Source organism: Meles meles, chromosome 6 (assembly GCF_922984935.1).
Source record: "Meles meles chromosome 6, mMelMel3.1 paternal haplotype, whole genome shotgun sequence".
Classification (NCBI taxonomy): domain Eukaryota; kingdom Metazoa; phylum Chordata; class Mammalia; order Carnivora; family Mustelidae; genus Meles; species Meles meles.
The window spans coordinates 32,507,202-32,524,020 of record NC_060071.1 but is presented as its reverse complement, the minus strand read 5'-3'; the positions used below and the strand labels follow the sequence as shown (position 1 = coordinate 32,524,020).

At 40.8% G+C, this 16,819-nt stretch overlaps 1 protein-coding gene across 9 annotated transcripts in view; it reads left to right on the top strand.

The window, feature by feature from the left end:
* PEAK1 (pseudopodium enriched atypical kinase 1) overlaps window positions 1-16,819 on the top strand; it is a 319,482-nt gene that overhangs the window by 232,799 nt on the left and 69,864 nt on the right. For 8 of the 9 annotated variants that reach the window (XR_006818699.1, XM_046008373.1, XM_046008372.1 and 5 more), the window contains one exon: window positions 12,947-16,203. Coding sequence is in view for 8 of the 9 variants with exons in the window: in XM_046008373.1 (XP_045864329.1) it covers window positions 13,064-16,203 (3,140 nt within the window). In the remaining variant the exon portion in view is untranslated. Of the gene's footprint in view, window positions 1-3,498; window positions 3,534-12,946; window positions 16,204-16,819 lie in introns of those variants that run through there. The other variant, XM_046008374.1, reaches the window with a different exon arrangement.

The following is a 16,819-nucleotide window of genomic DNA, read 5'->3' as shown; positions in this document are numbered from 1 at the left end:
TTGGTCAAACCAATTTACATTTCCCACCAATAGTGCACAGGATTCCCTTTTTTCACATCCTTGCCAACACTCACTATTGCATATCTTCTTTTTTTTTTTTAGTTTTTTAATTTATATCATATCTTCTTGATGATAGCCATTCTAATAGATCTTTTGATTTGCATTTCCCTAATTACTAGTGATGGGGATCTTTTCACGTACTTGTTGGCCATTTGGATGCCTTCTTTGGAAAAATGTCTTTCTAGTTCCCCTGCCCTTTAAAAAATCTGTGATTGTGAGTTTTTGTTAAAGAGTTATATGAGTTCTTTGTATACTTTATTTTTTTTAAAGATTTTATTTATTTATTTAACAGACAGAGATCACAAGTAGGCAGAGAGACAGGCAGAGAGAGAGGAGGAAGCAGGTTCCCCGCGGAGCAGAGAACCCCATGTGGGGCTCGATCCCAGGACACTGGGATCATGACCTGAGCTGAAGGCAGAGGCTTTAACCCACTGAGCCACCCAGGCGCCCCAGTTCTTTGTATACTTTAAACACGAACTCCTTATCCAATATATGGTTTGCAAATATGTTCTTCCATTTTCTAGTTTGTCTTTTGATTTTGTTGATTGCTTCTTTTACTGTGCAGAAACATTTAATTTGATGTGGTCCAGTTTATCTTTTTGCTTTTGGTGCTAATACTTTTGTTGTCATATGCAAAAAATTGTTGCCAAGACCAATGTCAAGGAACTTTTCCCCCCCAGTTTCTTCTCAGAGTCGTATGGCTTCAGGTCTTATGTTTTAAGTTTTTAATCCTTTTTGAATTGATTTTTGTGTGTGGTGTAAGACAGGGATTCAGTTTTATTCTCTTGCACTATTCAGTTCTCCCAACTCCATTTATTGAAAAGACTCCTTTCTCCATTGTATATTCTTGGCTTCTTTGTTGTGAACTAATTGACCAATATATATGCATGGTTTATTTTGGGCTGTTTATTCTTTTCCATTGGTCTGTGTGTCTATTTTTATGCCAGTACCGGACTCTCTTAATTACTTTAACTTCGAGGTCGAGTTTGAGTTCAGGAGTGTGATGCTTCTGGCTTTTCCTTTTTCAGGGTTGCTCTGGCCATTTGGGGTCTTTTGTGGCTCCATACAAATTTTAGAATTGTTTTTCCTATTTCTTTTTTTTTTTTTAAGATTTTATTTATTTATTTGACAGAGAGAGAGATCACAAGTAGGCAGAGAGGGAGGCAGAGAGAGAGGCAGGCAGAGAGAGAGGAGGAAGCAGGCTCCCCACGAAGCAGAGAGCCTGATGCGGGGCTTGATCCCAGGACCTGAGATCATGACCTGAGCCGAAGGCAGCGGCTTAATCCACTGAGCCACCCAGGCGCCCCTGCTTTTTCTATTTCTGTGAAAAGTGCCGGTGAGATTTTCATAGGGGTTGCATTGGATCAGAAAGGAAGAAGTAAAATTAATGATAAAATTATATGATTTTATGTGTAGAAAATCCTAAAGACAATTTAAAAAAAAGTGTTGGGACTAATCAGTGAATTCAGTAAAGTCACAAGATGTAAAATCAATATACAGAAACCAGTTGCGTTTCTGTATACTAACAAAAAAATTCTGAAAAAAATGAAAAAAATCCCATAAATACGAATAAAGTACTTGGGAATTGATTTACTCAAAGAAATGAAAGATATATATAATGAAAACTTTTAAGACTTTGATGAAAGAAGTTAAAGGAGACACAAACAAATGGAAAGATGGCCCATGTTCCTGGATTGGAAGAATTAATGTTGTTAATGTTGTTGTCCATGCTACTCAAAGCTATCTATAAATATATATAGGTTCAATGCAATCCCTATATGTTTTATCTAAATTCATTTTAACAACAGCCCGGCGAGGTAGATGGTTATTATATTCCTTTAAGAGATGCTTAGCAAATTAATAATGTAAATAAGATCACAAGAGGAATGCTTATCTGACATAACAGAATAGTATTTTTAAGCACTGCTTTCAAATTTAGTAATTTATAGACTCCTTATTTGGTAAAAAACAAAACAAAACAAAACTGGGGTCTTTTACTATTCATACATATTATTACAATTTTACTTAAATATGAAAAACAAAATTAGATGTAAATTCTTATGCTTGTATTTCTCATTTAGCTCTAAACTGAAACGAACTTAAAATTTAAGTACAAAAAGCCTATAAAATTAGTAAAATGCAATTTGATATTATTTTAATACAGTGATGATATTTTTCCAAAGCTGAATTGCAGCTCACAACATGAGTATGGAGCTGTCTGCCACCCCAGAGTTGTCTTGGCAGCTTTCGTGACCATTGTGCTCTTTTTCTGCCACATTTCTGTCTAAGATGTGGAAAATCCAGAACTGGTACAGTGTACAGTGATTACACTGTTACTTCATTTTGGTCTTTACTTAGTGGGACTGTATCATTTACCTATCAAGCGAGCCTCCTTTTTTTCTCATTATTCCTTCCAGTTAAAATAGTGTGCTTGATGCCAGTTCAGACCAGAAAGGGAAATGTATATGTACATTTGCAATCATGTTGCAAATCACATGGCTGTGCTTAGTTAATAAGTGGCACTGCAATGATCCAGCATATGTTTATAGTAATTTTAGATGGAAACTTTTTTTTCAGTTCAATATTAAAGTTCTTTTGGAAAACTCATAAACTCTTGAAAAAAGACCCTGGATTCCAGTTTGAAAGATACTCTTAATGTATTTTTAAGTGGTTATTTATTTATTTATTTTGCAAGTATTTATTTATAACCATCATGAAAATAATTCTTGCTTATTAGAACAGATCCTCCAAATACCAGGAAAGACTGTTTCACTAGCTTATGATGGTATCTCTGTGAAAGCAATACATTTCTATTTCTTTAAAGTACTGTATAATTCAAATTTTCACTAATTTGAAAGTGCTTTTTCTCTTTAAAAGTCTAAATTAGAAATGTTTTGCAGAATGCATTGTTCACTCTTTTCCATAGCTGGGGAAGGTAAAATTTACCTTGATTGGAAACATAATACCTCAAAGCAAATGTACAAGATCCACAAAACAGTAAAGCCTCCGAAATGGTGAAGTGTGGTAACTAATGACATTATTCTTCCTCTGATGCTGTTGCTATAAACATTCTAGTGGGATTTCTCTCAGAATAATTGACTGTTTTGTTAGTCAAAACCAACTTCCTTCCCAACTTCCTTTTCTCCCTTTCTCTTACGTTTGTACCTTGCACTGTCCTCATTTCCCCCGCTTTCTTATTCCCTTGTTTCATTTTAAAGATTTTGTTTTTTTAAGTAATCTCTACTCCCAACATGGGGCTCGAGCTTATAACCCTGAGATCAAGAGTCACATGCTCTACTGACCAAGCTGGTCAGGCACCCCTTCATTCCCTTGTTTGATACCAGAGATCACCTGTCTTTTCACATCTCAGTCAGCCTACAGTCCAGCTTTCTTCACTTGACGGTTGGCTCTGATTGCGGGCAGTAGAGAGGAAGGCAAGGCAACTTCTAGCAGCATCTCACCGTTCACTCTCGGTAAGTGACTTCAGAAGCCCACCTAATAGGGGTCGCTCCTGAAAGATCATGCTTAATTTGCCTCAAAATATTCACTCGGAAGCACAAAAAAAAAAGCACAACTTTGGGACAGCTGTAGCTAATTGTCTAGGACATAGACAACTGTTGGTTACAGGTGTGGGTGTGCCTGCCTCTGACGTTTCTTTGTTCAAGGTGGAATTCCACTGTGGCGGGCAGTGCTGCTGCTGAGTGGACTTTCAGGCAGCAGAAAGCAGCCTCCAGATGCCACGGAGAGCTGAGCTCTACCATTTATGCATACACGCATTCATTCATCCATTCAGCCATCCTGACAGTCCCTTATTATCTATGTGACCTTGGGCAAGTCTCCATTTCTTCCTTAGTACAGCGAAGCTCATGATAGCATGTACCTTGTAAAGTTTTTAGGAGAGTTAAGAGTTTTCATACATAAAATGCTTCAGTGGTGCCTGGCACTTAGTAGTAAATGCTAGCTAAAATTATTATCACTCAGCAAGCTTTTGTTCTGTAGCTAGTATATTCACAGCAATTCAAGAGATAACTAAGTGAACAAGATATAGCCTTGCCTTCTAGGGCCTTAGATAACTGCCACTCAACACAGTGTTTAGGAATTCAGGTAAAGCTGCTCACACAGGTAAAATTTGGGCCTCAGAGAATGAACAGTTTTGCCGAATGAAATAGCATTAGAGGAAATACATTCCAAGCAAAGGAGCAGCTTGTGGACAGAATAAAACTGTAAAACACTATGGAGTCCTTGGCTACTACTAGATAACATTTTAACCACCTCTCTGATGTAGCTGGTATATACCTTCTCAAGTAGGGGGTCTGAGGTGGGTTCAGTGTACATTTTAGAGCTTATAATCTTATAATTAGTTATTAGCAAGTTTATGATAGTAATTATTATTTTTCTTAAGATTTTATTTATTTGACAGAGAACACAAGTAGGCAGAGAGGCAGGCAGAGAGAGAAAGGATGGGAAGCAGGCTCCCTGCTGAGCAGAGAGCCCGATGCGATGCGGGGCTTGATCATGACCTGAGCCGAAGGCAGAGGCTTTAACCCACTGAGCCACCCAGGTGCCCTGATAGTAATTATTATTATTATTTAACTGGTTCATCAAAGAGTTTGAGCTTAAAAGATGATTTGGGAGCTGAGTAGTGGCACTTCTCAGCAGAGCGTATGCTGACGCAAGGCTCTTATCCGGAGACTGCTGCCATGTGACAGGAACAGTACATGGTTAGAAAAAGCTTGCGGTTAGAACAATTGGAAGTGGATGGGCTTCCTCCTTTCTACAGAGCTCTAGTTAAGTTTTCCAAATTATGCGGGTTTTACTTCGCTTTATTCTTTAAACAGGAGAACCTTATGTCTTAAGGTCTTGCCTGCTGATGTGATACCAAAGAACTGTGATGTTTTTTTCCCCCCCACAAAGGGGTGGGGAGGGGTCAGATCTCAAATTAGGAAGGTTTCTTTTACTCATGGAATTTCCATTGGTGTTCCAAATTAAAGCTGTGTTTTATCTCCTACAAAGCCTTTTCCTGCAGCTTTGCTTTCACTTCCTCTCTCCACCCTTTTAGTCATATACTGAAGGGTTTGGCAGCTGGTTAAGGTATCAGGTCAGCATTTTTCACTGCAAAAGAAGGAAAGGTTGGGAACAGTGACGTGGGGATGCTTGTCACATTTTCCTTTCCTTTTTTATATAAGTAACCCACATGTTCCATTACAAAAGCCTAATGAGAACCTGGACTTGTAAATTTTACCCTTGTATCCTGGAGATGGACTAATGTGTGGGATGACATATAGGCGATAGTTCTTCACTGAAAGTGTCCTTAAAGGCCCATGTACAGCACTGAGGAATCTTGACTCTGTCTCTATGGCAATGTGACAGATTTTATGAAGAAAGATAATGGCCTCCGGGAGTAATAGGACTGGGGAAGGACCTTAGCAGTGCCTGCCCCGTCCTCCTTTATTATTACCAGATTCTCCTTGGGTGCCTTTAGGAAATGCTCTATATATGGTGTTTAATATACCACCTACACAGTCTCCCCTGTTCACTGACTTGGAAATTACATCCAGCTTGAGGAGTTCCGGCTCTTTCTGTGGGCCTGTTTACTCCCAACATTGAAATCCGGGGAGGATTTAGTTGTTTTGTATCAAATTTGCTTGAAACTGTTGGACTTGAAGCAAACTAATTATTGTCATTGTCTGTATAGCAGTAGAGAGAGTGAAAAACAGTAATAGGTTCTTAAAAAGCTGTCATGACTTGAAGCGAAATAGGCTACTCTTCAGTAGCTTCATCTGGAGCCTGAAGGGCTTTGGTCTTGAAAACTGTCAAACACGAAATCGGATTTTAGATCATGGAATCGCGATTAGCTTCTAGGGGCAGCCTCAGCCATTCAGCTTTCTCATCGAGCATTCCATCTGTAGGGTTTACTTTGTAAGGAATGTGGAAGCAAAGGGCTTTTCTCTTACTGAACACTCCATTTGGCTACTCCATATCGGACCTGTCTTGGCAAGTAAATAGACACCAGATTGGACTGTCCTGTTTCCTTAAGTGCCTCAGAAGACACATATTTGACTTCTCGAGCATAACTTCGGTGACGGGAGTTTCCTGATTTGGGGGTGTCAGTGTTTAGTAGGCAAAGCTGCGAGTTCCTGAGTGCCACTGAAGTTCTTTTTTTTTTTTTTTTTTTTGCCACTGAAGTTCTTGCACAAAGACAGTAAAGCCCAAGAATTGTCCCTTGGACGGAGCTACATCTGATCTGGTACAGCCCCTCTTTCTAAGAGCCTGTTACAAGTTAAAGTAGTTTTGATAATGTCTTTCAGTGCGTCTCCAAACATAGTTAGTGTTGACAAAGGAAGCCCTCATAGTTAAGGCTTTGTGGCTTATACAGCAGCTCCATCTGGTGCTGGCTGAAGGTGTTTGCCTGCTTCATCTCGTGGTCCTCACAGCAGTGTGGATACAGATGCACACAGACTCTGTAAAAGACTGTCAAATCCAAAGTCTCCACTTTAGTGATGGCTTTCTGTTGCATGCAACACTGACATGAGCTCATCGTGTTCCTGCTGAATCTCATTTGTCTGTCCTGTTGATAATGTGATAGCTGCTAATCAGCTCAACAGCCATCTCTTGAGTGAATTAACTTACTAGCACTCGATGTGGGGAATTATTTTGACTATTTACCAGGATTGGGGGAAAAATATACTGTACTGCTTTAAAAGAGAAAATGGAATCCGTCTCTAATCAGTGGTAGATTTAACTTCATTAACAAGATATTAGACCAGGATGCCTTATTCTTTTATATTTAATGCTACATAGTGCAAAAAATGTCTTTTTTTAAAAAAAAATTGTTGGTAACTGACATGAACTGCCCCAAACTATCGATAGGTGGGTTGGGCCACTGCCTTCGGCTCGGGTCGTGATCTCGGGGTCCTGGGATCGAGTCCCGCGTCAGGCTCTCTGCTCGGCGGGGAGCCTGCTTCCCTCTCCCTCTCTCTCTGCCTTCCTCTCTATCTACTTGTGGTCTCTGTCTGTCAAATAAATAAATAAAATCTTAAAAAAAAAAAAAAGTTACTTCCAAGTAATAGGATTACACGTGATTTCTATTTTCTTTTATGCTTTTCTGATTTTTCACAGTGAGCATATATAACAAAAGAAAATCTCGTGTAACAAAAGAAAATAATAATTTAAAACAAAAAGTATTGTAGGTTGCTGTAGCCTCACGTTTCGGTTCTTTCTCAGATCTTTTGTCATTCACCATGTGGCCTTTTGGGGGCCCTTCAGCTTTCCTCAGCTATAAAACAGAAAGATTGAAATGGAGCCTGCATAGTTTTAACATTCTTGGTTTGGGGATTATCTACCTTTTTCCTGTCTCTTCAGCCTCACACTCTCTTGTGTCTTTCTCCAATATTAACATGCAGCATGATCTCGTTTTTGTTATCTTAAACTAAGGAAATCCTTTCTGGACACCACCACCACCCTGGCCCCGCTTCCACCTGGCTCACTCTTTCTTCCAGTTCCCACCTAAACTTCTTCAAAAAGTTATCTATAATTACTTACTCTTATCTTCTCACTCTGCAACTGACCACAGTCTCCTTTCCATCCCTACGGCTGCACCACAATAGTTAAAGCTAAAGGCACCAATGAGCTCCTGTTGCCAAGTCCAGTGGACACATTTAGGCCACATTCCTCATTACCTGTCAGCAGCATTTGAAATAGTTTTCTTCTCCCACTTTAATGAAATCTCCTCATCCGGCTTGTGTATCATCACTATTATAACTGTTACTTTTGAGTTTTCCTCAGAGGTTCTTCTCTTCTCCCTGGTTTACCCATGAAAGCCACCTCCTAGTTTCTTATTAGCCTAGACATTTCTACAGTAATTCCCAAACAGACAAGAACAGCAGAATTCCTTTCTGTATTCCAGACTTCCAAATTCAACAGCTTCCTCTAGTATATGGCAACAAAGTATGGACTAGTAACCTTATTCCCTAAAAGTTGCACCTCCTCCAACGTTGTCTATCTCAGTAAATGGCCCCACAAATCATTTAAATACATAACCACCAAATCTCAACATCTGTTACTCTCTCCAGAATCTAGTCATTCGTGCACTGCATTCCTCCGCCTTCCCTGATGCCACATCCTAATTCAGATCCTCATCATATCTCATTTTGCCCGTAACAGCCTTTAGACAGTCTCCTGGCTTCCTTTCCTATTCTCCCCAGTTTATTCTCTAATCAGCAGCCCGAGCTCTTTTATTTTTGAGTCAGATGTATCAAGATGTGATTTCTATACAGTAATAAACCTTGTTTTTTGGTGTAGAATGCTTTGAATTTTGACAAATGCTTGTAGTCATCTAACCATCACCACACAGCATTTGGATTGTTCGGGTTTTTACCTATAAACCTTTGTGCACATGCTTCAGTGGAAACATAGCTTTTCATTCGTCTTGGGTAAATACCTAGGGGTGAGCCTGCTGGGTCCCCTGGAAAGCTTACGTTTAACTTTTAAGAAACTGCAAACTCTTTTCCAAAGTGGCTGTGCCATCTGCATTCCCACCAGCGCCATGGGAATTTCAATTATACCATATCTTCCCTAGCGTCAGTTTTCCTGTTTGTTTGCATTGTAACCATTCCGGTGGGTGCACAGAGGTAGGTAGCTCATTGCCGTTCTAATGAGCGTTTCCAAATGACTAAGGATACTTAACATCTTTCATGTGTTTATATGCAATCCATATACCTTTGGTGAAGTGTCGCCCAAACTTTTGCCTATTTTTTAAAATCAGATTTGTTTTCTTTTTATTGAATTTTGAAAGTTCTTCATATATTCTGGATACAAAGTCCTTTGTCAGATATGTACTTTGCAAAAAAGTCTCATCTGTAGGTTGTCTTTCCATTCTCTTATCAGTATCTTTGACAGAGCAAACATTTTTAATTTTGATAGAATCCAAATTGTCTTGTTTTTTTGTTGTTGTTCTTTGGTTGGTTGTTTTTTTAATGGATCGTGCTTCTTGTTTTGTATCTGAGAACTCAGATTAACTCAAGGTCACAAAGATTTTCTCCTGTTTTTTCCTCCTAAAAGTACTATAACTTTACACTTCATACTTGTATCTGTGCTCCATTTTGAGTTAATTTTTGTGTAAGAGGTGTGAGGTATGAATCCGGGTTTACTTTGTTGCTTATGGATATCCCATTGTTCTAGCACATTTGTTGAAAAGAATATTCACTGCTGGAGGTGACTATCAGTTGCCTATATTTGTATCATCCTATTTCTGGACTCTGTTCTGTTCTATTTTAATCTATGTCAGGGGTCAGCAGACTTTTTCTGTAAAGAACTAGATAGTATATATTTTAGGTTTTGCAGGCCAAGAGGCAAAATTGAAGATATTGTGTAAGTACTCGTTTAGTAAGAGAAAACAACTTTCTGTGAAATTTTTTAAAACTCAAAATGTAATAATTGAGTACAGTTTTCTGAAATGCAGCTCTACTAATCCAAAGAATGGAATGATTTTTGGGGGGAAGGATGACATTTTGCTTAACTTGGGTGCTAAGTTAGTGTTTCCTCTCAAAGTTTATTGCAAAGTTCATCTATTAATGTGAAATTTGACATACTTTCATCTTTGAAAAATGTCTTTTCACATGGGTGATACATGTAGCAGCAGAAATGCTGGTCTGTAGGTGCTTAGAAAGTACTGCGAGGTGACGAGTGTGCTGCCTGCCATCTGTCCGAACTTCTCAACTCTGCATCGTAGCACAAAGCCACCACAGAGGGTATGGAAACAAATGAGCCTGGCTATGTCCCTGTAGAACTTTATTTAAGGGCACTCTGTTTGGAATTCCATATAATTTTCACTTGTCACAAAATACCATTCTTTTGAACTTTTCAATCATTTAAAAATTTTAAAAGCATCCTTAGCTTAGGGACATACAAAAACAGGGGATAGGCTAGATTCAGCCGATAGGCTAAGATTTGCTCGCCCTGCTTCCTCCATTTCTGTTTCCATCCTTTGAGCATATCCCATTGTCAGGATTACTGTAGCTTTATGCTAAGTCTTGAAGTCAGGCAATGTGAGCCCTCCAACTTTGTTCTTTCTCTAAATTACTTTGGCTATTCTAGTTCCTTTGCCTTTCTGAATACATTTTAGAATTAGCTTGTTGATTTCTACCCAAAAAATCCTGCTTGGATTTTGTTAGAATTATGCTGAATCTACAGATCAATTTGGGGAAAATTGACACCTTAAGAATACTTAGAGAAGTTGGTATCTCTCTCCATTTATTTAAGTCTTTGATACCTTTTTATCAGTGCTTTGTAGTTTTCTGCATAGAGATTGTAGATTTTGCACATGTTTTATTAGATTTAGACCTAAGTATTTCATGTTTTTGGGTCAGAGTTCTCTTTTTAAAATGCAAATTGGATCGTGTTGCTTCTCCTACTTAAAACCCTTCAGTGGCTTCCCACTCCTCTTAGCATAAACTCTGTAATCTTGCAAAGCATAAATGGCCCTGCATGATCTGGCCCCTGCTCTCCCTTTCAACCTAATTTTATGCCTTTCTTCCCCTTTGCTCAAAACGTTCCAATCTCAGACTAGCAGGAAATGTTTTTATCTAAGAAATAGCTTTTAGAATATCAGAAATACTAAACAAATGTTTCCAAACAAATGCTTGAAAAATATATTTTAACCATATTGAAAAGAACCATTTGATGATCTCCAGCAAAGAATGAACTTGGGTTTTGGCCCAGTTGTTGTGCTCCCTTGTGTGGAATCCTTTAATCTTTAAGTCTGTACTTCTTCAACTGAGTCAGGGGACTTTATGAACATTATTCACATGCGACTTAGCTCTGTGTGCAGGTGTATGCACGCACACCCATGAGTGGAAGAAAATATTCTTTTCTTCGTTTTACATGTGCTGAAACTCAGCAGAAAGACTGCATTTCTGACCAAATAAAGGATCCTGTTGCTGTCCTTATACATGTATAAAGTTAAACTCTTCAGCCATTAAAATAGTTCTTACATGAACATGCCCACTGCCAACTCTATTATAATATCCAAATTAGAAGTGCAACACTGTAGTGATGTTCTGTGGGGAAGTCCGCAGCTATGTGCCTAAGACAAAAGAGAATTCGGTCATATGATTTGTTTGTTTGTTTTTTAAATAAATGAGCACATTTAGTCAACCAGTGTTTATTCAGATCCTTATGCTAGACATATTGAGACGAATAAGATATAACCCAGACCTTGAAGAGGCTCAAAAACTAGTGGGGAAACAGACAATTAAAAATGAAAGTGTTTGTTCATGGAGCTATGTCTAAGTGGCTTTCATAGTACCAAGGAAACAAGTAGCCCAGTGGGATTTACATTATAATAAGGCAAGTTGATTGTTAAGACATAAGGCTAGAAGGGAGGCAAGGCCCAGATCGTGAAAACCTAAGGGGCTTATATCCCATCCCATCCTATAACTCAGAGGTTCCAATACCTTAATGCACATAGAACTTGTTAAAAACAACAAAAACAACGAAACAGCAACAAAAAAAACCCAAAAAACACAACCTGGAGAACTTGTTAAAAAGTCAGATTCCTGGAATCTTCCCTCAGAGACTGACTAGGTGGGTCTAGGGTGCTTCCCTGAGTGGTTCTTATTTACCTGGTAACCCCTAGTCTGCACACTGACATTTGGAAGTCAGTGCATTAGGTAAGATTCAGCTACCAAATACTTAAGTAGGTAATAAGTTGAGCATATTAGCATTTTAGAAAATGCTAATTTTAGAAAGGAATGAATTTGATAGTAGTACATAGAACAATAGAATCATCTGAGACTCTCATTAAATATGAATTCTGATCCAGTAGATCAGGGGTTGCACCTGAGATACTGCATTTCTAACAAATTCCCAAATGAGGCTGGTATTTCTTGTTCGAGGACCACACTTCGAGTAGCCGATGTAGAAAGGTTGGATTGAAATGGGGTGAGATGCAGGCATGAAGATCGTTGAGAGCCTGTTGCAGGGATCTAGGCAAAAGATGGCGAGTCTCTGAACTACTAGCAGGGTCTGCTAATGGCAAGAGAGTGTTCCAGTGAAATGTAATAGGCCAAATTGACAAGACTAATTTAAGGAGTTTGTTAGATATGGAGTTAGATGTGAGGGAAGAGGTGTCAGGAATTGAGCTTAGCTATCTAAGTAGATGATAATGACATAACTGAAATAGGGTACAGGAGGAGGAAGGAGGTGGCCTAGGGAGTAGAGGGGAAGGCTGGTTGAGTAGAAAAGGTTCCTGAAGTTAAGAAAAGGGATAGCCTGGGTGGCTCAGTGGGTTAAGCTGCTGCCTTCGGCTCGGGTCATGATCTCGGGGTCCTGGGATCGAGTCCCGCATCGGGCTCTCTGCTTGGCGGGGAGCCTGCTTCCCTCTCACTCTCTCTGTCTGCCTCTCTGTCTACTTGTGATCTCTCTCTGTCAAATAAATAAATAAAATCTTTAAAAAAAAAAAAAAAAAAAAAAAATGAATACAGCGAGATTGAGGAGTCTATGTGATACCCAAAATTAAAAGGCTAGGTGGAAGAAGAAAAACCTTCAGCAGACTACAAAGTGTCACACAGGTTGGGAGATATTAAAAAGAGCAGTTTCAAAGACACGCCCAAAGGGCAAGGTCACAGTATCATTGCCACATAGACATCAAGGGAAAGATTATATATAGTTCAATGAGAGGGTACAAAATTATGGCTGCAAAATGAACTTTCCAGAATGCTGATTGGCTAAAGGGAGTTTGGAAAATGCCCAAATTAGTTTATCTCTCAATCTTTTAATTTAAGGAAAAGTTGAGGAGTGGAGCCAATTGTTTTAAGTCATACATCTGATTTAAGGCCTCATACTGCCTTTTCCATTTAGATTTTCTTTTTTTCCCCTCCCCCCACAGATTGATCATACTGACAAGAGCTGCTGTGGTACCTAGGGGAGGTGAAAACTGATGCACGAAAGTTTTAATACCATGCACTGAAAAGAAAGCATTGTCTGTGAAGGTCCTTTTTTAAAAATGTCTGCTTGTAACACCTTTACTGAACACGTTTGGAAACCTGGTGAATGCAAGAACTGCTTTAAACCTAAAAGCTTGCACCAGCTTCCCCCAGACCCTGAGAAGGCACCTATCACCCATGGCAATGTGAAAACTAATGCCAATCACAGTAACAACCACCGCATGAGGAACACTGGAAATTTCCGTCCTCCTGTGGCTAAAAAACCCACTATAGCTGTGAAGCCCACTATGATGGTGGCAGATGGGCAAAGTGTATGTGGTGAACTTAGTATCCAAGAACACTGTGAGAATAAACCTGTCATCATAGGATGGAACCGAAACAGGACGCCCTTGAATCAGAAACCACTTAATAATAATAATGAAGATAACATTGAAGGATTTAGCCATGTTCCTAAGCCTTATGGCAATAATGATAGTGCAAAGAAGGTATCAAATAACAATAATGGACTAACGGATGTGTTAAAGGAGATAGCAGGCTTGGATGCCACCCCTCAGATAAGAGGAAATGAAACAAACTCCAGAGAAACATTCTTAGGAAGAATAAATGATTGCTATAAAAGATCACTGGAAAGAAAGCTTCCACCGAGTTGCATGATGGGTGGGATCAAGGATACTCAAGGCAAGCACGTAATTCTGAGTGGGAGCACAGAAGTGATCAGTAATGAAGGGGGCCGATTCTGTTACCCAGAGTTTTCTAGCGGTGAGGAGAGTGAAGAAGATGTACTTTTCAGTAACATGGAGGAGGAGCACGAAAGCTGGGATGAGAGTGACGAAGAGCTGTTGGCCATGGAGATTCGCATGAGAGGGCAACCCCGCTTTGCTAACTTCAGGGCAAATACTTTGTCTCCTGTTCGATTCTTTGTGGACAAAAAATGGAATACAGTCCCCTTGCGAAATAAGTCCCTGCAGAGGATCTGTGCTGTCGACTATGATGACAGCTATGACGAAATCCTAAACGGCTATGAAGAAAACTCTGTGGCCTCCTATGGTCCAGGAAGTGTTCAGAGCATGGCGTCATCTGACTCTGCATCACCAGGTTCTTCTTTAACAGAAGAATCGCGTTCTGAGACAGCCAGTAGTTCATCCCAGAAGATCTGTAATGGGGGAATATCTCCGGGTAATCCAGGAGAGTCTAAGGACATGAAGGAAAGGGAGCCCAATTGTGAAAGTGTCTCTGGTAATAGTCAGGAGAAGGACTCCTCACAAACACCTAAAAGCTCAATAAAAGTTCCAGAAACACACAAAGCCGTCCTTGCTCTCCGACTGGAAGAGAAGGATGGCAAGATTGCCGTACAAACTGAGAAGCAAGAAAGCAAAGCCTCTACAGATATCGCTGGCCAAGCCATAACCATAAGCCTCGTCCCCGTGGAAGAGCAAGCGAAGCCTTACCGAGTTGTCAATCTGGAGCAGCCATTGTGCAAGCCATACACTATCGTGGACGTGTCGGCAGCCATGGCCAGTGAGCACCTCGAGGGCCCTGTTAACAGCCCCAAGACAAAAATCTCATCTTCTACTCCAAACTCTCCAGTGACATCGCCCGCACTGACATCAGGACAAACAGGTGCCCATTTCCAAAACTCCAGTGCAATACGATACCAGGAAGTATGGACTTCCAGCACCAGCCCACGACAAAAGATACCCAAGGTGGAATTGGTTAGCGGTGGAACTGGGCCAAACATCCCTCCGAGGAAAAACTGTCACAAATCAGCACCCACTTCACCTACAACGACAAACATTTCCTCTAAAACTATCCCCGTTAAGTCACCCAATCTGTCCGAAATAAAATTCAATAGTTACAACAATGCTGGTATGCCACCTTTTCCAATTATCATTCATGATGAGCCGACTTATGCTCGGAGTTCCAAAAATGCCATCAAAGTCCCCATTGTCATCAATCCAAATGCGTATGACAATCTAGCCATTTACAAAAGTTTTCTCGGAACAAGTGGAGAACTCTCGGTGAAGGAAAAAACTACCAGTATAATAAGCCATACTTATGAAGAAATCGAAACTGACAGCAAAGTGTCCGATAACAGCACCAGCAGACCTACTGACTGTACCCAAGCCAAAGGGTTTTCCAACAGCACAGAGCGTAAAAGGGGCTCGGTGGCTCAAAAGGTTCAGGAGTTTAACAGCTGTCTTAACAGAGGTCAGTCTTCACCACAGAAAAGCTATAGTTCTAGCCACAGCTCCCCAACAAAGATCCAGAGAACCACTCAAGAACCTGGGGCCAAAATTGAAGGCCCTCAGGAGTCTCCAATGACGTGCACCACCAGCAGCAGCAGGGAGAAAGCAAGCACAGTGCTTTCTCAGATTGTGGCTTCTATCCAGCCGCCGCAGTCCCCTCCAGAAATGCCCCAGTCTGGCCCGAAAGCATGCAGCGTGGAAGAGCTGTACGCAGTTCCTCCAGACGCCGATGCTAAGAGTACCCCTAAGGGTACACCAGCCCGACCCAAATCTCTCTTCACGGCTCAGCCCGGTGCTGAAGCTGAAGCCCCGCAGACCACAGAAAGCCCGACGACCAAAGCACGGAAAGATCCGCTCGCAAAGCCGGTCACCAGCCCTCTCTCCAAATTAGTGGCCAACCCCCAGAGCGAGCCACCACCTCCCTTTCCCCCACCTCGCTCTACTTCCTCCCCTTATCATGCAAGCAACCTTCTGCAGAGGCATTTCACCAACTGGACCAAGCCCACAAGTCCTACCAGGTCAACGGAAGCTGAATCGGTTTTGCACTCTGAAGGCAGCAGGCGGGCCGCTGACGCGAAACCTAAGCGCTGGATATCATTTAAAAGCTTCTTCCGTCGCCGGAAAACAGATGAGGAAGAGGATAAAGAGAAAGACCGAGAGAAAGGAAAACTGGTGGGCCTGGATGGCACAGTCATCCACATGCTGCCTCCGCCTCCCGTCCAGCGCCATCACTGGTTCACAGAGGCCAAAGGAGAGTCTAGTGAGAAGGCAGCCATTGTCTTCATGTACAGGTGCGATCCTGCTCAAAGCCAGCCCAGCACCGATCAGAAGGCCAGAGCAGACCAGGCAGCCATCAGAGAGAAGGATGGGGCCGAGGATGGGTTACTGCAGGACTCCGAGAAGAAGAAAAGGAGTCATTCTTCTCCATCACAGGTTCCCAAAAAAATTCTCAGGTATGTAAAATAGAATGGCAGAGTATGGGAATTATTTTTAACACATTTTTAGGTGCTAAGTTTTTTACATCTTTGAGATTACATAAGAGCCATTTATGTTTATAAGTAGCACTCGGTGGCCATCATCTATCTTTATAACTGCATTTCAACATTAGAGTATTATTAAAGTGATCTTACTGCACTGAGCAAGGTTTATGGCCCTGGTGCTTTAGCTGAAGTAGCCTGCTGCATTCTGGTAAATGGAAAGGGGCTTGAACACAGAAAAGCAAATCCATAACACCTTAATAGCAGTAAATAATATGTTGCTTTGAAATCCTATGATAGTGTGAGGAAGAAACAGGATCAAATGAATAAATGGTGGCACTCTTCTTACCCTCACTGTAGATGGAATAAAGCTCCTCAAGCCATTCATTTTGGTTTTCACCAAGGTGTTAGCTCTATATGCATTACTTTGTTTTGAGGGAATATTTGGGTTTTTATTATGTCTCTTCTTCCTAAGTATTGTGGAAAAGGGGGAGGGGAGTGTGCATTGGAGACAGGGGCAGCAGTTTAATGATGTGGGTGACAGAGGAGAAGTTGGTCATTGAGGTTGAGACGCAGCCAGGAGTAGAATCCT